Below are 22735 nucleotides of genomic sequence, written 5' to 3'. Positions count from 1 at the left end.
TGACTAATTCGTTGTAGAAGTATGACTGACGAGGTTTAGGTACAACAGACAAATTTACTATAATTAAAATCTATTGAATTTGATTAGATTGATTAGATGGCCATTGCAGTTAAAGAAAAAGACGTACTACTAATTCCCAATATGAGTCGAAAAACCTTGAGCATAATTTAATTATTGCACAAAAACAATTTTGCTAAACATAATAAGAAATCATTATTGAAATTGAAACAGAAAATGATCATATTTCGAATATTTCGAGGGCTTTAACGTAATTAGTTTCAAACTGTGGTTCTCATATGTAATAATCGCCGAAGCGAATATATTCCCAATTCGAAGAGTTAAAAAGGTGATACTGTAAATAAAGGAAAGAGCTCCTTACGACGATTATTCTTTTGAAGAAAGAGCTGGACACCTAGGCACCTTCCGACGATTATTCTTTTGAATGAATGATTTACTGACGCAGCTTTTCTAAAGAAAAACAACAAATTTACTCTCTTATCTGTACCAAACGAACATGGGATGGTTGTAAGATAATCGCATTTAATTATAAATAAAATAATAATTGTGAATAAGGGCAATAAACAATTCTGAATAAATAACGTAACATGTTTTTTTATAGGTTTCTTTCGATGTATTGCAAAAGACAATTTTATACTACAAATTGATAAAGTATAAACGTCGGTAACATCAAAGTAAAGTAGAATATATAATAAAAGATTTCAATCATTGTAATAAACAGCAATAAAAGTGTAGAAATATTTTTCGTGAAATGGCGCCGTGATGTTATAAGCACGTATTGGCAAGGATGCATGCAAGCACCTAGGAAGTTGAATCATATAAAATTTATAAATGTTTCCACCCGAATCAATCGAAATGCTTGGTAGTCATTCTAATTTTTGATGAATCAATAAACAACATTGATTGGAAATTACGCGGATTGCAAGCATTGCATACTCTATGTATAAATTGTAGTATTAATTTGGAAAAATATGAAGTGATTAACAAAGTATTAAAGTATTACAGTTTTACGACCACCACCGCATCTGTCAGAGTTCAAATTTATAGAACTTAAGCCGGTACAACACGATGCGTCTAACGATTGCGCCAACTTTCGCGTTCCAACGTACGGCTTAACATTGGAAGAAAGGCTGGATGTAGTGCTGCAACTACACGATGCATCCAATGTTTGCGTAAACACTCATCTTCCAATGATGGCTGAACATTGGATGAAAGCTGGAACCTTATCTATTCTCACCTAAAGAAATGGAAACGTGGCAAACAACGTACAAGAGATATAAATTCTTCTAAAATTAACTGGATGATTGTGACGATTTTGATTTTTCATAAAAATACGTAGCATTGACGCGCAACAGGACAAGAAGGGTGTGTAGTTGTACCACAAGTGTCGGCTCCAACTTCGTTCCAATATTGGGTACTCCTTTGACGTGGGCGAAAAAACCCAATTTACATGGCCAACGTTCCAATGTCAACGTTGGAAGCGAAACATTCATCCAATGGCATGCGCGCTACGACCACCCGATGCGTCCAATCATACCAGCGTCCAACATTGGACACATCGTGTGGTACCAGCTCTATATAGCATAGACACAGAGATACTGCCGCTCCACATTGATCATTTAAAATTATAGACGTGCGGCGTTTACTACGGAGTGTCATGTTCAAAAAGGGAAAAACTGCATGTGGTGATTAGATTTTCAAGTGGATACATAATGAGTTACTATAAATTATTTCACATTGCCACCTAAATTTTATTTACGACAAAAATCAAACGTAGCAGTGACGTATGAAATAACGCTCAACCAATACTCTAAATTATAATTATAAATAAATCTGATTCCCCCACCTCTGTCGGTTGAATGTTTTTATGTATTGATAATGTGGTGAGTAATTTTATTTTCACTTAGTTCAGACTATAATTAAGTTGTCAAATTCTATTTTTTTCGAAATAAAGGTTTTATACAAAATCACTTAAAGCTTCTGTTAAAATTATAAGTATCTATCTTGTTTACCTAGTAATAATTCAATTCCCGCCTCTTATTGTTTGATGCTTTAATAAGTAGTAAATTAAAATAATGACTTACTAGATAATCGCATTGATCAAATAAAAAAGTACATATTTTATACATTATATGTACTTAACAAAATACAGGGGTATATTATAAATATATTAGATTTTAAGTAACAATCAACATTCCTATATTTGTAATCAGATTGCAGTATCTATGAGATTTAGGTCAGGTGCTTTTTAGAGATATGAGTAAAACTGTGATTACTTCAAGTAGGACAAACCATTATATCATTCAAAGTGAGTTGAATAGTTATTTTTTTATTTACAATGCATCAATACAATTATTTGTTGAAATAAAGCACCAAATTAAATTTTATAACTCCTTCTAGTTGTGAAACTTTCAATTCTTCTCCATTTTCAATAACAACATTTAACATATTATTAGAATAAGAAAATCTTGGCTATACTTTCGGCTCCTATGAAAATTCATAAATATGAGTAGCCACGTCATATTTTTTAGGGAGGATAAAAGTGGAAATATGCATACTGAACACACCATTCATTACTACCACTCTTTACCTTCATTCTCTGAAGACGATAACTTGGTTATCGAAACACACGCTAGAGAATGAAATTGTGACATATGTAGTGGCATTAAAGAATAGTGTGATCAGTATGAAAGAGACAGTTTGTAGCTTCATTTAGTTATTTTCATGTTTGTTTTAGTTTTTATCAGCTTTTGTCTACAAATTGTAACAATTTTTTGACAACAAAGTATTTCTCCCTTTCTCTTTGTTTAGAATTGAATGATATTTTTATGGTCGCTTGACTATATTTGAAAAATTATCGAATCATTGGTGACAAAGATATTTTTTATCTCTTATTCTTCTCTATAATGCTCCAAAATATCCAGGCTGCGTTTCACAAACAGTCTAGCTGGACCAAATAAAGTGGAGGAGCTAGGAAACCAACTTAGTCCTAAAGATGTTTGAACTTCAATTCATGTCATCCTATGTCACAAAAAAGATCAGTGATAATATGTTTAACTGATAGATCTATCCAACTATCAGATCCTGAACTTACGAGTAGATGCTTAGCTATTCAAAAAGCAAAAGGTGTATTGAAAGAAAATAATTATGCGGAAAAAATGATAAATAACATATTCAACAAAAGGATAAATAGATTCTATAATTAATTAAGAAGCAAAATAGAAACGAAACATTAAAACATAAAACATTTTGCCTCACCATATGTACAAGGACTTGCACAACAACTATCGAATTATTTCAATAATGAAGTACATAATAAACTATCCAAATATTTCACTAAGCTAAAATCTATCTAGCTGTCTACATAGGGCAGACATCTCAGTATTTAGAAAATAGACTAAGAGGTCATCAATACAATAGAAAAAAAAACATAAATTCAATTATAAAGATACAAAAAATCGTTGTAATGGAATCTAATACACGAAAAGAGAATTTCTAGAAATGGTTCACATTCATAAGGACGAGAAACCTATTAATGATAAAAGAGACTTGAATGATTTAAGTAAATTTTATAGCTCTTGTAAATTTTTATACAATAACAAATAATTTTTATTATGGTATTCATTATGTAGGTGATCTATTGATTAATATAAATACGCAAATAAGTATAAATGTATAAAAATAATAAAATTTACTTACAATAATTAGTTAAGATTCGCCGGTTTTGAATGTTGTAGTTTCTTGTAAAAACATAAAATTACATGAATCCTTTATTGTAGTGCTCTCAAGGGATATACAAGGATTTCCTAATAAACTTTGCGTAACTTTCAAGGGTTATTCATTAATGAAACCCACTTTTTCAAAAAGTTTCATAATTTTCCTAATTGTACTTCATAATTTGGATACTTTTGATTAAATAATTTCTCTTTCTATCATTGCAACCTCTTCTCTTAAAAATTTCTAGTACCTAATTACAATTACAAACTTTGAAAACTATAACATGTAGAATTATTAATTGTTGTACTTGTAATATAATAGAACATGAAAAAGATATATCCGTGGTGTACTGTTCGAGAAAAAGAGTTATTTTAGAGTAACCATGCCTAACAAAAATCTATGTATTACATTACATTATGAACACATTGTATTTCGTAAATAATCATTACTTATAAATAACCAATTATTGCTCTAAATTTTGAATATTTTATCGAACTTATACATTCCCAGTAATATGTGTGACATGAGTACAACTTTTTTGGTGGATTTTGGTTAACTATTACTACGAAGGACAATTATCCCAACAGATCAAAATGAAAAAAGAAAAAGTGAGACAGAGATGATAAAATATCAAGAATCAATTGGAACTGAAAAACTAGAGGACTTGAATTCGCAAGTGACATATGTCTATTACACAGTTGGTTAATAGAAAGCGTCATTTAATTAGAATGAAGAGAAATAAAGGCTGCATAGTAAGTTCAAACGAAGGTACTGAAAATGACATCGAAAAAGTATAAGCTTAGCGCAAAACGATTTTAAGTCTCTGTATAAAATATAGTCTACTACAACTCTCTGGAAAATGTAATCGGTCCTGTTATATGCGACTGAAACTTGGAAATATAATAGAAAGATGACCCAGAAGAAAGATATATGTGAAAGTAATGAACACCCTATGAACATAACTGAAGAAGAGAAAATGTACATAATGATTACGAAGCAAAAGTGGAGATGGAGAGATAAGTCACCACAGAAACTACATAATCAGATAAACATTAAATCATAATACAACAGACAAAACAAAAAGACCTGTATGAACAAGTAGAATTATTGACAAGGAACTGCAACAGATAAACTTAACATGGAAAGAGGCTACAGAAATAGCCAAAAATAAAAGGAAATGTTAACGTACACTCTACTCCAGTGGGAGTTATATTACAATGATAACTAATACCACGACATTAGTCAAATATCTACATGATATGAATTGAATTCACTCAATTTATATATCTGGCGCAAGCCAAAATTATTTTGATTTCATAATTTTTGAGAACTTTCTATTTAGCACTTAAAAAGTAAAGTGAAAAAACTGAAAATTTAGAAGTTTTTCCAGATTTTCTCCAATCTTTTCATAATTATTTATTTTGCAGATGATAATTCTGACGGTATTCTTGGTGTCAGCGACTTCACTGAAAATAAAAATATATGGAGAGCTTTACTAGCAGAATGTTTAGGTACTCTTTTACTAGTTCTCATAGGCACTGGCTCTTGCATCGATTTTGGTACAGGAGATGAAGCCGGGCACGTTAGAATTGCTTTCACATTTGGACTTACAGTGGCAACAATAGCACAGGTAAGAGTACATGTGAAACCACAATTGTTAGGTTTAATGCTTTAAACGTGTATACGCGTCCTGTCTTAGTCATTCTTGATTTTAACATGTCAGTATCAGTACGAGTCTAGAGCGGTGTAATTTGGCGTATCTATCTTTCTTTGACACTGTTCAGTATTCTAGACTCAAGCATAAATGCACAAAAGCTACCCAATAAGAAAGTCAATTTGTATCTAAATTACACCAATACAAATTTAGTTCTGTCACTCCCCAATGTGTTATAAATAATCATTGTGGTCTGAACGGTAGGAATTTTGTAAAATTGAATGCTCAACATCAAATTATAGCTTGATTGAAAATCATTTTCTGGAAAGTGATTTTACAAATATTTATTTACATATTACACTTTTCACTTTCTGTACTTTTTCAGTTTTCATTATTTCAAAAGTGATATTGTAATTATGTCAACTAATTTTTCTTGGTTTAATTGAAAATGTTTGTAAATAATCTCAGTTCTAAGATGTTTCTTATTGTGATTCAGGAAATTTCGAAATCAGAACTGGGTGGAAATGAATAACACAGAATACGATGGTATGTTCTGTGGCTACTGCCATCCATAAAAAAATTTGATAATTTTTTGAAAATAGGACAATTGTTATCAGGTGCTCGGAACGACAAATCATTTTATAACTTCAGAGACTGTCATCAAACAAAAACATTTCAATAAGAAACTTTATTATCAATATGAATAATTCATAAATTTTAATCATACTTTGTGGGAAAACTAATTAGAATTAATTCATTTATGATCAGTATATATAAAATAAAACAAATATTTCTGCATTCTTTATAACTGTATAATCTCTTTGTATAATATTTTATATTTATCATTCATTGTTAATTTATTATATGATCATCAATATTTATATTTCCATAACTGTATTACTTGTAAACCTATTTGTAACATTCAACTTTGCACATAGTTACTATCAATTCATATAGTTTCTCATATACATAACAATTCATGTTCATTTATCGAAGATCTTTAAATAAATTTGTATAATTGACTGATGTGTAATATTCATGTTATTATATAACTATTATTAACTTTCATTAACTATTTTTTTGTATGCTTTTATAACGACAAGAAGCCTATCAAATTTTTCTTCCTCATTCTTTCTTTGTGCATTTATTTTCCTTTCATTTCCCCATATTTTTGATCATTATAATATTCTCGTGATTGATTTGGCACCTCTATTGTTACGCTACAATATCTTTCATGATTTATTGACATACATATCACATTCTGAACTATTCGAAAAGTGTGAATAATAGATCAGCTATAAACACTGAACATCCCCAGCGCAACAGCAGGAAAAAGGAGTTCAATAGTTTCTTTTGATCGTAATGTATATGACACCCTGAATTGTACATACCTTCATTATTCATTACACCCTAATGATAATTCATATCTACTGTTGTTTTTACCATGAACTTTTTTGGTATGTGAATTCATTCGATGGAACTTAGACCTTATTACTTCTAGTTTTATTGCGAAATTGCTTCTTAAAGAGTTACTACGAAAATAAGTGTGGAATTTCTTCCCGGAAAGTGGCTTTGTCGGTTTTTTCCGCTATGCATTGTTGTGCTCAGTGTAGTCAAGCGGTAAATATAATCTGAAACACAAGTATATTCGAAACTTGTAGACAATAAGTGAGATTTTGACTAAAGTTCTTTGCATCTAGTGAAAAGAGGTTAACTCCACCTAAAGCTTTGAGCTTGTACTTATACCTTCCAGCTATCACTGGGTTATTACTATTCAACCTACTCATGTTAAACTTGAGAACTCAATAATGGAATTAAATGTCGAAAAACTCCCGTAATTTAGACATAAAATTGAAACAAGTCTCTCAAATTTTGTAAATAGCTTGAAATCTTACTTGCAGATTAATTTAAAAAAAAACTGCAAAAATAATAGGTTTCAGCTGTATTATTTTCATATTAAATTCAATGAAACAGATTTAAAATGTATCTACGGCATTCTTTTAATGCCATAATACAATAAAACAATACATAACGACTCTCAGTCCCGGAAAAACGAAGAAAAATTAACACAGGAAAATTAATTCTTTACCTCACGGCCGCCAGCTTTACGTAGTAGCTGTTTTCTTAGATTGTCTAATTGAAATCACAGTTCAAATCTAAAATGAACATTCAATTCTGATGATAATTCACAATATTTGTTCAAATGATCAACCAACATTCAATCCCTCAAGAAAGTGGGCTTTGATACCTCTTGATTGAATAGTTAACCTGATTTATGGTGATGATAATCCTGTCATCATTCTAAAATGTTGTAGTATTAATTGTAAAAATTTATACAAATTCATACCACTTCATCGTATAACATGTTAGAATCAATCATGTTAAAATAGTGGTCGTAATAATTGTTAATACTCCCACTATACTATATGCTATACTGCTATACTGTTACCACCCATGTAATACATCAACAATCCATTATTGTTTTTTTTTATTTCGTTAATCATTACTGTATAATATGTATTTAACACCTTGGTCGTGGAAAATATATTTTAGTTACTCACAAATCAAATTACTGGCATATTTATTTAGTACATATCTTACATTATAATTGGAGATTTATGTGCATTAAATTAGATACAATTTGGTATGCGATAATAACACTACATTGGTAATTCAATTTATGTATCGGAACAGAAATTTTTGCGATTTGTTCAAGGTTTTCCTGTAATTTTTTATAGAATTGTCAAACAAGAATATTTATTTACGATACAAGTGTTAATAGTTATCACTTATATTGATTATATGACCGCTAATAGAAAAATTATATTATACAAGTGAAAACTATTCTTTGGAAACAGTTTTTGTTCAATTTGTATTCGGTCAGAATTAGAATGTTAAAATATGTAATGTAATGTAATGTAATGTAAAAAATGGATCTTGGAGTAGTTCATCAGCCAAAATAACTGATGTAAACCAATTATCCATGGTAACATTAATATTTCTTCTATAAATGGATTTTGAAAGCTCCTTCACAAAATAGTTAGCAAATGACGAACCATTTGTACGGGTATTTTTCATAAATGCGGACATGCATCTACCATATAACATGTCAAGGAGTCGCACAAAACAATTTTTATACCATACTTCCCAGGTTTATTCGGTATGTAGTTGTGGAATGAGCATCATCCACGAAATCCCATGGGTTGTTCGTCAATGGTTTGGTAAGATGAGGGTGTACATGATGATCTGCAAGTTTCGATGAAAATTTCCGATATCTCACAAACAGGTAGAAAAGGATCATTGATTTCACTCTCCTGCCTTGTTTCTCTTCAATCAAACATCAAACAATTCAGTGAAAACACAAATCTATCACAATTCATGCAGGCTCTGTATAGGAAATAAGAAATTTTGGTATCAAACGTATGCCCGTTTTAGTTACCGATGAATTTTTATTTAGTAATATTTCTTCATTTATGTGAAGTAATATCATATTAAGAATTGGCTCAGAAAAGAAATGCACCTTTCGGACACGATACAAAATGGATAAGGTTTCTTGAAGCAGTTCTCCTAGTTGTAGTGGGCTGCTTGGAAGTCTATTTGTGACCATTCTTTCCTTATAACCCTACTGTGTTTGGTTGAACCAGAAATTGATTTTTTTGGATGTTTCGAGTAGTAGCTGATGTACCTGATCATAGCGTCGTCCACATTGTCTCCCGAAGTAGTAAAAATTCTCATCGAGAGACGATTTATCAATTGAATCATCTGATTGTTTTATCGATTCAATTTCAAGATTATCTTCTTCCCAGCCACTTCCACCATTCTCAAATGAATCTGCATCACTGTTTTCTTCATAATTTTTCGTATTTCTTCTTCTAATTCAGCCGTTATCAAGCCATTCTGCTGAAACGACATATCTTCAGAACACCATAAGTAAAAATAATAAACAATAACTTACATGAAACCAAAAAAATTCACCCTATAACCAACCAACGTAAATTCGGGACTATCGTAAAATTGATAGAGTACAAAAATCTGCGATTCAAGTGACAATAATGCGATGTTTCGAACTCTGGAGTCTTGGTACCAAGGTTAATAAGTTTACAGGGATATTCGTCATCTAATAAAAGTTCTTTTTTAATTGTATATACTCAGGCTTGGAGGTAGGTTTTCGTTGAGAGGAGCTTCCATTGAGATTACGAGAATAAATTATAATTTCCTGGATGGAATATATTTCTTTAATTGGAAATTTCGTCTAGGAAAAGTTTGTTATGGATTGCTACGGAAAGAATTATAAAAGTTGGTTTATTGAAAAACCTTGTTGATGAGAAAAATTGATAGATCTATTATCAGTTGCTATCAATTGATTTTTTCATTTGAAACTGGATTTCGCTTTTGTTTTTCCTTAAAAAAGTTCTCTCTTTTTAAGTTATTGCTTATTTATAGCTAGACGATTAGTTTTGAGGGCAATACTTTTGAAATTTAATGTAAAAATCGTATTATGGTCAATGTGTATCGTCCGCCAGTTTGATTATGGAACCTACTAAGGATCCACCAGAGAATACACCGAAGGGGTTGTTCAGATATTGTGACGGGGACAGAGCCACACATCATTTGACGATAACGATCATAAGTTAATGTAGTGAAAACTATAATAAAATGGTGGGTTGCTACATATTTTGTTTAATCACTAAATTATGTTAACATGTTTCTGGAAAAAGTTAGATATTACTAGAAGCTAGAAGGTTTTTCTAGGATGTTCTGGATCACCTCAAATATAAATATGAGGAAGGAGCTTACAGATAATCTGGGTGAAATAAAATGATTTTTCGAAATTTTAATAGTGTTGCAATTAGTGTAATTATTGGGTTTAATGAAAGTGTTAATTAATTAACTCGTACAATTTTATTGACGAGCCTTGCCCGTGTAACGTATCAATATTAAAAGTCCATTCAATTCACTCAACCGACAAAGTTTCCTTTCGGAGAATTAGAAAATTGAGACAGTCAAGGAAAACTGAAAGACACCATTCATAGAAATCTAAGCATTTTGTATGAAAGGAGACGAAATAAATGCCGATCACTTTGGAAAGTATATCTATTAAAAGCTGGATCAAAAGCCGTTCAACTTGAATTTTAAATAACTGCTAACTGAAATAAAAGACAAAACAGTGCATGTAAGATTTGTTAAATGGAAAAAACTCATTTTTGTTATAAACTTTTCCATATTTGATTTCTTCGGACTCCATCAAATTCTTTATAAATGGCTTTAAAACTAAGGTATAATTTTTGATTTGTTCTCAGTTTTTTCTCTATAATCTGTATCAATGTAAACATGTTTTTGTGAATACCTTCCTTTTGTAAAGTCGCTTTGCGAGTCCTCTATTCTGTTTTCATTCAATCAATCCAAAATTTCAGGGGCTGTCGGTTTTATTCAATTGAAAACTAGTCTTCAAACTGCCTAAAATATATTTTCGAATTTTCTATAATGGTCGAAATCTAGCAGATATAGATCGGTTCCGAATTGACAAGTGTACATCTATTTTAAAAAGAGACTTTCAGTCAGGTAGTTTCATTTGCTCGCTAACCGACTAGATAAAAGAGGGAAAAGTCGAAAAAATTATGATATATACTAATAAATATTGAAAAGCCACGAATATTTTATAATTCGCCAATGGTGATTTTTTTAATTTCGCATTAAAATATGCATGACGAGTTTTACGCTATAAAACTTCGTAGTGTGTACATAACCTATAAGTAAAATTATTGTTTATTTTGATTTACGGTTTTTAGAAATTGTTTATTTTAATAATATATTAATTGCAGCTCAATAAATAATCCAACAATGTTAGCTAAGATGGTAATAACATTATAATTTTTTCAATTTTGTCACGCTCTTTTAATTATAGTGTATTCATAAATACGTATACATTTATTTACTTATTTGTAAATAATATTAAAGTGAAAAGGTTAAGATGTTATATACATGTCAAGATATATGCACGAAATAATCAAATATGAGATATAGAATTTATTACTGATAAATTTTTGCCTACAATTAAATTGTTTGTACATTAGCGGCATAGTTAAAAAATTTACTAACGTAAAAGCAAGTCATAAACGTGATGGTAAATTTACTCGTATTATATATTTACTTGGAACAATACATTCCAAAGATCACAATAAATAATAATAAATACAACATAAGCAGTAAAATACAGATAATTAGCCCTGAAATATTAGAGTTTTAGAGTTGCACTCCTTCTTAATGAAGCCGTTGTGCTTTTGTCCCTTATATAAAGAAATGCAATGGTGTACTAGTTTTTGTTATTACAGTTAATTTAAAAATTGAGATAGCGAAATCAAAATAGAGGGCGATATAATGGAAGCAGTTTCAATTTACTATAATAAGAATAGGTATTTTATTTTTCAAAAAAATCTCCTTTAATACTGACAGTTCTATTAACAGTACCACTCTACCAGGACTCAACAGCAAGGTAACTTGGATATCGAAAAGCACGTTAGACATTTTGAGTAATGGTGAATTACTCGCTCCTGATACATGCATTTTTTTTCACTGTGTGCTCTTCAGTACGTTTTACCTTCTGTCTAGATTACAAATACTTGCTATCAATGCACCATTCCTGATCGTTGGCCATTTGACTGTTGAATGATTTCACCATGTTACAGATCAACCACAAAAAACTTGTAAAACCAAAGACATTCACTAATGGAGCTTTCAAGTTTAGGAGAAGCTGGATCTGAAATTACTATAAACCACTAGCAACAACTAAACAATGTTGTCAGTTATAATTATTAACAGGTTTTTTTTGTAGTTGAGACTTAACAAATGATGAAATATGAAATAGTTTGTTTAAAGATGGGTATTGTGCTCATCAAATACATTTCGATAAAAAGACATCACGTCAAGGTTAAAGCGAGACATTGTTACCAATTTACAGCATCATGAGTTTCATAACAGATTGTTTTTGGACTTGAAATTGATATGTCTATTTCGTCTATTTTCGTTGGATGTCTTTTTCTAAAAACGATAAGTGGCGAGATGGATTTTAAGAGTGGGTTTCACCTAATGGCGAAAGGGAATTATCAAGGAATGCCGTCGTCAGCAGTCGTAGGGGGTAATGGGAAATTTCCTGTGGGGTTTTGGGTGAAGGGGCAATTTAGTAGTTACACTCACCTATACAGTCTATACTATGCTTGAATTATACACGGTTCAATGACTCTTACTAGTTATAACTTTATTTCTAGGAAATAATCTTTTACAATATTGACTACACGTTCACCGAATCTTTGTATGAATGGAAAACTTTCACTTTTCAATTAAAATGAACTTTATTGAAAGATTAACAAGTATGATTTTTAGTCTCAATATTTCTACAAAAATCGATTCACTAAACTTTACGCAGTGTTACAAACCTAAATGGTTTCGTGGTTCGATTGATATCCTAATAACATTGTTGCCAAGAAAATCCCAATAGATCTTGTATGGTTTACAATGCAAAATTACATAACAAGGAACAATGTTAACTTCTACTACAAATCTGCTTAATAGTGCCGTCTGCAATGTTGCCTCTTGTCGAGGATAGAATATAGAGCAGAATTGGGGAATCTTGATAACTTTATTCAAAGTTGTGCATTAATGTAATTCTTTTATAATGTTAAGAAATTTTGATATTTGGTTATATATTTAACTTATTGCTACTCTGCCAAAGGCTCATGTATCGGTTGAAGATTGTAAGTTATCATTATGAGCTTCAAAATATTCCGAAATACAAAACTGGTGAAGAAAATATTTCTTTCCCTAGAATAACGAAAATTTTCATTGTTGAGTTATCTTCACGATTATCAAATGTGGAAATAAATTCTCCTTGGTATTCCTTTGAGAAATTAACAGTCTCAATAACTTGTTGTTAAAATATTTGAATATATTTAATATTACAATATTCTTCATCTTTCAGGCAATTGGACACATTAGCGGATGCCACATCAATCCAGCTGTTACGATCAGTTTTCTTCTTACACGAGAAGTAAAAATCATAAAAGCTGTAAGCTATGTGATAGTTCAGTGCGTCGGAGCTATTGGAGGATCTGCTTTATTGAAGGTATGTAGCCATATCGATTAAGACTAGCTGCTAAGTGAAATAATATTGTTTCTCTAAAACACATATTTTTATTTATATATTTGTCGAGTGAATTCATGTTCAAAGGCTAAATTTATTGTAAAAATATTACTTTCAACACTTTATGATCATAATCTTATGTCTGTTTTCTTAAGATTAAGCTAGAAATATTTTCAGATTTAGAGATTAAGTCTCTTGGGATGTTATCACCATCTTTTTATTGCACCCAATGACAAATATTGTTCTATTCTCAAATGAAAAATATGTGGAAAACGTTTGTATTCTACTTGTCTTTCTTATTCCTCCATGTTATGTCCTTACCCCCACAAATGTCTCAACAACCATTAAGTTTGTACAAATATAATAACAACTATTGACCCTTTCTCACTCATTAAAACTGAAACACTGAAATAGTAAATATCACTTTTCTGTCGTCGAAATCAACAGTTGAAAGATATATTCTCACTTCAGTAAGTTGTGGTTAGGATAAACACTCATTGAATATTTTATAACCGCTATGAATATTGATGAAAAAGAGTAAAAATAAAATAACTTGAGAAAGTGAGGAAAGCATTCAACAAAGAAAGATTCATCAAAGTTAATTTGTATTTGAATGAACCAAGGCACATATTAAAATATGTGAAAAATCAGGAGCGATAGAGAGAAAAAAAAAAGGAAAAATGCCGAATTGGAAGATGTGTGGAATGAATTAATAAAAAATAGAAGCACATCTCTTAACGAGCCAAAAACATAATTCGATAATCAAAGATTCAATTTTGAATACAATACAATAATTAAACGAGGTTGTCGTTGTAGTTGTTCTTTTTTATTGTTTAGAATCTAACAAAAGCATTGTATAGTAGCTATGTTAATTCTCTAAGAACGCAAGGAAACGGCAAGACAATTGTTTGCAGTTATTTGAAAATGAGTCTGTTTACTAGTGAAAGGCAGTATAACATACAAACTACCACACTTCAAGAACTACGTTATTCCAGCTATAAGTGAAGGAGTTTTCTTCTTCACAGAGCTGACCATATAGTTAGTTATACAGATGATACTGATTCAATTGTTTATTAGGACAATAATTGGTGTGATCTGCATTTACGAGAATGGTACCTGTCCCAACAAAGAAAACAAAAAAATTTAGAATATATTCATTTTTTAATGTAATCTCCTTTTTGCTCCACACACTTTAACAAGCGATGTTCAATAAGTTCGATACCCTTTTTATAATAAGAATCGTCAAGCTCCTCAAAATAACCATTAACTACCGAGCCATTTTTTTTAAATAATCCGAGGAGGCTAAATCTGTAAATCTGGTGAATAGGGTGCATGAGGTAGCAATTCCAACTCATTAATTTACAATGATGCAATGTCTTGTCGTTGAAAGTTTCTTCCTTTTTCAAGATAGTTGATGGAAATAATTCTCCAAAAAACCGACACCATGACCTTGTCTGCAGATGGGACGGTCTTTGCCTCCTTTGGAGCCGATTCTACCTTTCCTATCCATTGTTTTGATTGTTATTTTGTCTAGAGCGTGATGTGATGGACCCAACCATCCAAACACTCGATGAAAAATCTTTACGACGCTGTTTTTGTTCCATTGTGAGCAAACACGACACCCATCTTGCGCACAGCTTTCTTATGTTCAAATTTTCAATTAATATGCGATGTGCCGTACTTTTTGTAATGCCTACTATGTCTGCTAGTTCACACATTTTCAGCCGACGATCATTTAGTACAGCTTTGTGAATTCTCTTCAACACTTCTGTAGTCGTCGCCTTGTTTGGTCGACCACTGCGATGCTGGTTCTAGCAGGTCATACGGCCTCATTTGAACACTGCTACCCAGTACTTTACTACTGATAACGAAGGATCAGTCTGATCCAGAGTTGAATCTAGTTAAACTCCTATATTGGTTGGGCTAATGCCTTTCAAATAAAAGTATTGTATCACATTACGATGACCAATTTTTTCCATGTTTACAAATACACTGAAAACGTTCACTATTGATGGCTGCCAAGCAAATACTAAACAGCGTGGAGTCTTCAAACTTAATAAACTTAATAAAAAAGTAATAAAATGACTACGCTATAATTATAGTTCAGTGATCTCAGCTCCTGAACCACGAAAATTAGTTATGTCGCTGATTTTCTGGTAGTTCCGAGGGTGCTCTATCGATACAGTAAAAGTTAACATAACAATTTTGGCCGCTAAGCGGTATATTTTTGTTTAAATTTTCAAAATTCCGAATTTTTGCAAATAACTCGGAATCTATATCAAATTTCGGAAAAATTTAGTCGACCTTCTCCGTAAATTAAATGAATATTTGCTATTTTTTTAGAACTGAAGTCAAAGTAAATTTAAATTTCTAAGACACCCAATGTTTTTCAAAACGTACACTTATCAATGCTGCGAAAAATCAGGTCGCGTTTAAATGAAGGAGTTTGAAAATTTGAAGTTACTTCTTCGTTTTCTACGATTTGTTGTACAAAATTGATTAATGTAAATTAAGAAATTCTGGAAAACAGGCATAGCGTAGTAGAAGATAACATTTTTTTCAATCCATCTATCGAAGTAAGTAGATTCGGAAGAAACTGTTGTATTTTTCTAAATAATCACAAGAGCGGTCACAAAATTATGTTTTTCTCGAAAACGATCAATTTTAGCGTAGGCAAATCTCATTACTTTTTTATTAAGGAGTGTTGGTCGAGCTCAAAAATTAAAAAAAAATAACAATTTATCCAGTGACGGAGAATTTAGGGGTGGAAAAAGGGTCATTGACCTCTGCTGCACGCCACTGAAAAAAACAAGAAATCATCTATTCATGTTAAAACAAGTAGTTTATCAACTTGATAATAGTCAAAAAGTTTCCTATTTCTTTTGGAAAGTTCAGGACGTTGGAAGACCCTAACTGATATGGATCTTCATCTTCTAGCGTTCTGAAACTTCGTATTCTCTCACACTTTGAGAGAATGTGTATTGGAGGTTTCGTACTCAGCGCATCAGAATCTCAATTGAAATTGATAAATTTTATTAAATTTCAAGAAAACCAAAAGATGTTAGAATTCAAATACCACAATAATTTTGATCATATTGAAATTATGGAAAAACAAAATTTATATGTATATTTGTTTCATAATAATTTAACTCACTATGTAGCTAATTATTATTGGAATTGCATTTTTTAAACAAAAAACTGACCATTTTTCAACATGTTCTCCTTCATTTAACTAACAGAGCTTTTGATTGTAGCTAATAGTACCGGATTCGAAGATAGGAGGATTTGGAGTAACGAATGTAAATCCGAGTATATCGGCAGTACAAGGTATGATAATGGAAGCTGCATTAACATTTTTATTGATATTTGTCATTCACGGAGTATGTGACTCTTTACGTAAGGATATAAAAGGTTCTGCTCCGTTAGCTATTGGACTTGCCGTTACTGCTGCTCATTTTTGTGGGGTAAGTTTTCAATAAAAAAATTTATTATGTAATTAACAAACACATTAAAGAATGTAGGCCACTCCACAACTAATCATTTCAAAACTTTTTGTGAAATTATTACACAAAGAAATAAATTAATATCGAAACCAATTCGAACAAAGAGAAAAACATTCCACAATACATCAAATACAACACATTACAGATGTTAAAAAAACTGTAAACTGTAAACTTCATAAAAGCTATCCAAATAATGGATAGAAATCAAAAGGACGCATACCCAGATACACAAGAAATAAAGGGAGAAGTACCTCAAGAAAGCGTTCTTGGGCCGATTTTCTATCTACTATATAATTGTGATATTCAGAACTAAAGCAAGTCAGACTACTTTTGCATATGATAGCAATTGGACAGGACCAAACAATATCGACTAGAAAAGAATTAATTAACCGGCTAATTTAAAAACTGAAATAAATCAAGTCAATCTAAATAGATTCCGCTAAAAAATGAAGAAACAACCCTGTACCAATTATCATCAACGGTTAAAGATTACTTACGAAAACAATGCATGAATTTAGTTATGATTCTGCACGCCAAACTAACATCGAAAGAACATAATTAATTTCGGTATGTGGGATACAATTTTCACCAAAATCAGGTGTGTACAAATTACACAAACCATCCGAAATAGAATGTTACGAGTCGTAGTAAATACTCCATGGTACGTAAGCAATATAGATATTCATAGATACTTGGAAATTCCACTTTTGAAAGACTAGATCAAAGAAATTTACGAAAAAAAATACTAAGACAAGCTGCACCTTTACAGTATTATATGAACTTAAGAAAGATAAGTGCATAGTGTTAAGAACAATCATATTAAAATTAATAGTTGATCTGAATCAGTTTGAATTAGATAGGAACACTAGTTTCTAAAAATTTAACACTTGTTACTTCTTCGTAATTCGTTTTCAAGTTATTCTCTTTTTATATAATTATAATTATAACAGCTTTTTCAGATTGGTACTTGAAAGACTAACTAGGATTCATGGCCTATCTGTATTCAAAATTGTACCATAACCAAAAGTATTATTTTCAAGCAAACTATTGAATTTCAAACAAATTTTTTCTTCTTATTTCAGCTCCAGTACACCGGTTGTGGCATCAATCCAGCAAGATCATTTGGACCCGCTGTAATTATAAATAAATGGGACAATCACTGGGTAAGTTGTTGATACCACTGTGATTATTCCCTCAAAACTTTCTTTAGCTGCAGGATCAATTATATTCGATCCCTCTAATAACGACTATTATTATATATTATACAATGTGTTCATAAAGTAATGCATAAAAACATTATTAAATATATGTAGATTATAAAACTCGGAGCCTGGGCGATCAAATTAATGCTCAGCTGTAACGCAATGTAGCGGTATGGACACCACATTCTGGGGTCCAAATTTTTGTCAATTTGGATTTGGAATTATTATACTTCGCAGAAAATCCCCAATACGTTGGTTTTTTTGTGGGCTTTGTGTATGGCATTGAGTATTTATATTTATCGAATCAGTATCAGTATGTTTTATATATTTCGACAGTTAACGTACTTGTACAAAACGAGTTACTTCGTTTAAGAAGAAAACGTTATTAATGGAATTGTTATTTATTTTTTTTATTCTGATTCATTATAACATTCATTTATAGCGTTTTTAGATCTGGTGTAATATAACAGACAAAGAGAACCACGTTTAACATAATTCTAATCATTTAGTATACAACCAGATAATAAACATGCCCAGAAAATTATGAAGAAGTACCAGGTAACATGTTCCTTATATATCGTTACAGATAGCAAAACATAGCGGTCATTTTCAGCTAATTTTTGAATGATACATAATATAATATATAAGGATGATATTTCTCTAAACTAAACTCTCTTTTCTTCGTTTGCTACATGTCGCTACAAATATCAAAACTTAGCAGTCATCTTCGGCCATATATTTAATACATACAGTTTTACATATATGTCTTCTCATAACTCTCATAACTAATATTTGATACTGAAGACTATGGTATATATCACTCGATAAGTCGTGTGAATAACACTCAAATGGGGCTGCCATTGTCATATCCACATGACGTTTATGAAGTACAAACTTTTGAAAGACTATGTGTGAAGTTTCAGAACATTTCAATTAGTCAGAAAAAAGTAACAGCCATTTGAGTTAAGCTACTTTTGTTATTTAAAAAAAATGGATTCAAAACAATTGTGTTACTTTATCATTGCTTTTTCTTGAAAAAAAGTATTGTATAAGCTCAGCAATGGCTTCAAAAGCGTAATCCAAATTCTGCTCTATCGAAAAGAACCATTTGTTTTCGGTTCATTGAAGTTTAACGTGGTTGTACAGATACCGAACGTTTTGGTCATCCAATTGAGGTGATAACTCCAGAAAACATCAAATAACTCCACAAATTGGTTATATATAATCAAAAATTGCGTGAATAGCTGAGGACATAAAGTTTACTTACGAGTCGATCAAAAACAACAATGTGTTGATTATTCAGAGCAGTGTTTGGCCATGTTTACACGTAATCAATCATGTTTTTGGGTTGATTTGTGACGCTTGATGAAACATGATTCCATCACTTCAAACCGCAATCAAAATGATCATCATTAGAGTGGACTGCAGCCGGTGAACCATTTCGGAAGCGTCTAAAGGCACAATAGTCAGCTGGAAAGGTACTGGGTGCAGTATTTTGGGATGCGATGTTAGATCGTTTGAATGCAAATATCAAGGAAAACTGCCTCATATGGCGAAAAAAAACTACTGTTTCACAATGCACCGATTCACATGTCTATGGTTGAATTACACTTCGATTTGCTTCTTCATCCACTATATAGTCCAGATTACAGGCTATTCGCTGATCTCAAAAAAAATGCTCAGGTAGAAATTCTGCTCAAATAAAGAAGAAATTGTTGAAACTGAAGCCTATTTTGAGTCAAAAGATAAGTCCTTCTACAATCACGGCATCGAGAAGTTAGAGAAGCGTTGGAATGATTGTATTGGTCTTGAAGGAGACTACGTTGATAAATGAAATCGATTTTTGGCAAAAAATGTGTTTTCCTTAGTTGGTCACACGACTTATTGAGTCTCCAAATCTACAGTTTTAAATACCTACTGTTGTTAAAATTGTTCAGTTTTGGTTGTGTGATGAAAATTAATGGAAGTTATATACATACCATGTCGCTATATATATAACAAAACCCATTCGTTCCCAGTGATCTCATGGATGGAACGTAATATATAGGGATGGTATTTGCTAAACCGAACTGAACTTAGCAGTTATCTTCGGCTATCTCTTGAATGTTACGTTATCAAGTTGACTGCCAACTAGAAAATAACTCATAATTTACTCTTCCTTGTTTAACCTGGTTTAACATAATTCAACTGAGAAATAAAACTTTTTTTGAAAAAACCTACATTTTCCATACCCTTCAATGATTACTTTAAATGATTTATTGCGATTAAATAAAATTGTGAAAATTGCCTATGTGTCAATTATAAAGACGGTATTTTGCTACCATAAACTCGACTTTCTCTACAGAACTGCTAGATGTCACAACAGATATAAAAGCTAAGCATTCATCTTTTGCCAACTCATGGATCAGGTCTAATTTATAATGGATGGATGGTACTTCGTTAACCCAAACTTTCTCTTTACAAGTAGTACATGTCGTCACAGATATCGAAACTTAGCTTTTATCTTTAGCCAACTCATCGTTCAAGATCTGGTTAACAAGATGGAAATAATATGTATACAGTTTGTTAAATATATTACCAATATGGATATCTTTTGAAAATTTTAATGTTAACCTAAAAAATGAAATAGCAACAAATTGATTTTTTTTTTTCATCCGAGTCCAGTAAATAGATACAATGATAAAATAATAGACCATTAAGAATTTTTGATAGAAACTCTTTTGCTGCCGTATTCACTCAATAAGGTTTAAAAATAGTGCTCATAAATAATGAGTTGAAATTACTATTTATTCATCTAATTATAATATAGTGCCAATTGGCAGTGGTGTGCCTCAGGGTTTAGTTTTAGGTCAAGTTTTCTTATTTTCGTCAATGATCCCACAGACCTATGGATCAATGGTCAATTCACTTTATTCACGGATGACCCTAGAGTAACCTGAAGTGGTCCAGATATACAAGCTCTACACTCGACCATGGGCAATGATCTCTTAACTATTAAGTCCTGGTCTGACGCAAACGGTCTTTGTTTAATCACTGAGAAAAATTTAGTTTTATCCTATTAAGGAGCTTTAAATATATGATCCTCAAATTTGATAATTTCATAGAGTCTAAAGACCGGCATATTTCAATTTGTGATCGTAAGATATTATATACGAGACATTATAATTACTACTATTTAATTCAATCATTATTTTGTATTTTTATATTATTTAATATAAAATTATGTAGCTTTGTCCATAAAATTGTAAAACTTATGTCTCTGACAGAAAATGAGTGTAAAAATGTCAATTTTGAAGTAAAGAACAACAAAAATATTTGAAATTTTTCTAATTCACAATATCAAAAAATTATCTATAACAGCTTTCGTCACAATAAAGCTTTGACACATGATGTGGCATATGAGAGACGTATTAGCTGAATTTCAATTACTCATGATTATTTTTTGTTGCAGGTGTATTGGGTAGGACCCCTAATAGGCGCAACATTAGCTTCACTTATATACCAAATCCTTTTCAAAGTTAAAAAAGACGAATCTTACGATCTTTAAATAAAATACTCATTATTTATAACTGATTAACATTATTGCTTCATACTAAACATAAAGTGATATTTTATTCTAATTAATATAATATATTAACATAAAATAAACCAATTTTGTTTCATTTTCCCCAATTTACCTGAAGATTTCAAAATGACTTGAAACAAAACGTATTTTCAGGACACCAATCAGTGTTTAATGACATTAATTCTTTTATGACAACTAATTAAATCTGATAAATATTGCATTTTAAGTAGTTATGTAGAAGCTCTACAAAATATTGCTATAAAGTGGAATCTCTATGTACAACTGAGGCTGTACCATTATTCAACCCAATGTTTTGTCACATAACTGTCTTCGTTTTAGCTTCGTTTACCTTCTCTTAAAAACAGATTCTGAATTATTAAAGCAAGAAAACTGACTGAATATAAAAGTTGCTGAGACAAAGTTTATGATCTTCACTCTTCAGTTATAAAGGTTTATTCTAGTATAAGTCCGGGTTGACCATTTTCTTATCTACAGGCTAATGTTAGGTTAGGTTAAGTTCGGTCACAAAATTTCAACCAATTACTTCAAATTTATCCCCATCCATGGTAATCCCAACATGAAAGGAGGTATCCAATTTTTAATACTATTTCACTGAGAAATTCGATAAGGATAAGGAAATAAGATGCAGGAGTGAATTAGTCCTGGGAACTTTCCAGGTGAGGAGATTACTATTCTGTAATGATAGTTTGAAGTTCAAAATGAGACAAAGAATGATTAAATGTTATATTTGGTCTGTGCTATTGTACGGAGCTGAAGTCTGAACACAGACCTTCATGACTTTTGATAATAGTTAAATGCCGAAAACTGTCATACCTCGGTCAAGTCCTCAGAAGTAATTCTTTCCTAACTGCGATAAGCAGTGGGGTCACTTGGTGAGATTCATTTAATTCATAAATTTCTTTGAACAAATAGAAATTT

At 31.2% G+C, this 22735-nt stretch overlaps 1 protein-coding gene across 3 annotated transcripts in view; it reads left to right on the top strand.

Moving 5' to 3' along the window:
* Positions 1-21879, top strand: part of LOC130896381 (aquaporin AQPAe.a) — a 60283-nt gene extending 38404 nt beyond the window's left edge. For 2 of the 3 annotated variants that reach the window (XM_057804413.1, XM_057804411.1), the window contains exons 2-6: positions 5163-5365; positions 13365-13508; positions 16781-16990; positions 18112-18192; positions 21683-21879. In XM_057804413.1, the coding sequence (XP_057660396.1) occupies positions 5163-5365; positions 13365-13508; positions 16781-16990; positions 18112-18192; positions 21683-21778 (734 nt within the window). In that variant the 3' untranslated portion in view covers positions 21779-21879. Of the gene's footprint in view, positions 1-2208; positions 2327-5162; positions 5366-13364; positions 13509-16780; positions 16991-18111; positions 18193-21682 lie in introns of those variants that run through there. The other variant, XM_057804412.1, reaches the window with a different exon arrangement.
* Positions 21880-22735: the final 856 nt, after the last annotated feature.

This window comes from Diorhabda carinulata, chromosome 7, assembly GCF_026250575.1.
Source record: "Diorhabda carinulata isolate Delta chromosome 7, icDioCari1.1, whole genome shotgun sequence".
In the NCBI taxonomy this organism is placed as follows: domain Eukaryota; kingdom Metazoa; phylum Arthropoda; class Insecta; order Coleoptera; family Chrysomelidae; genus Diorhabda; species Diorhabda carinulata.
The sequence above is the reverse complement of the archived record's forward strand: the minus strand, read 5'-3'. Positions and strand labels throughout refer to the sequence as shown.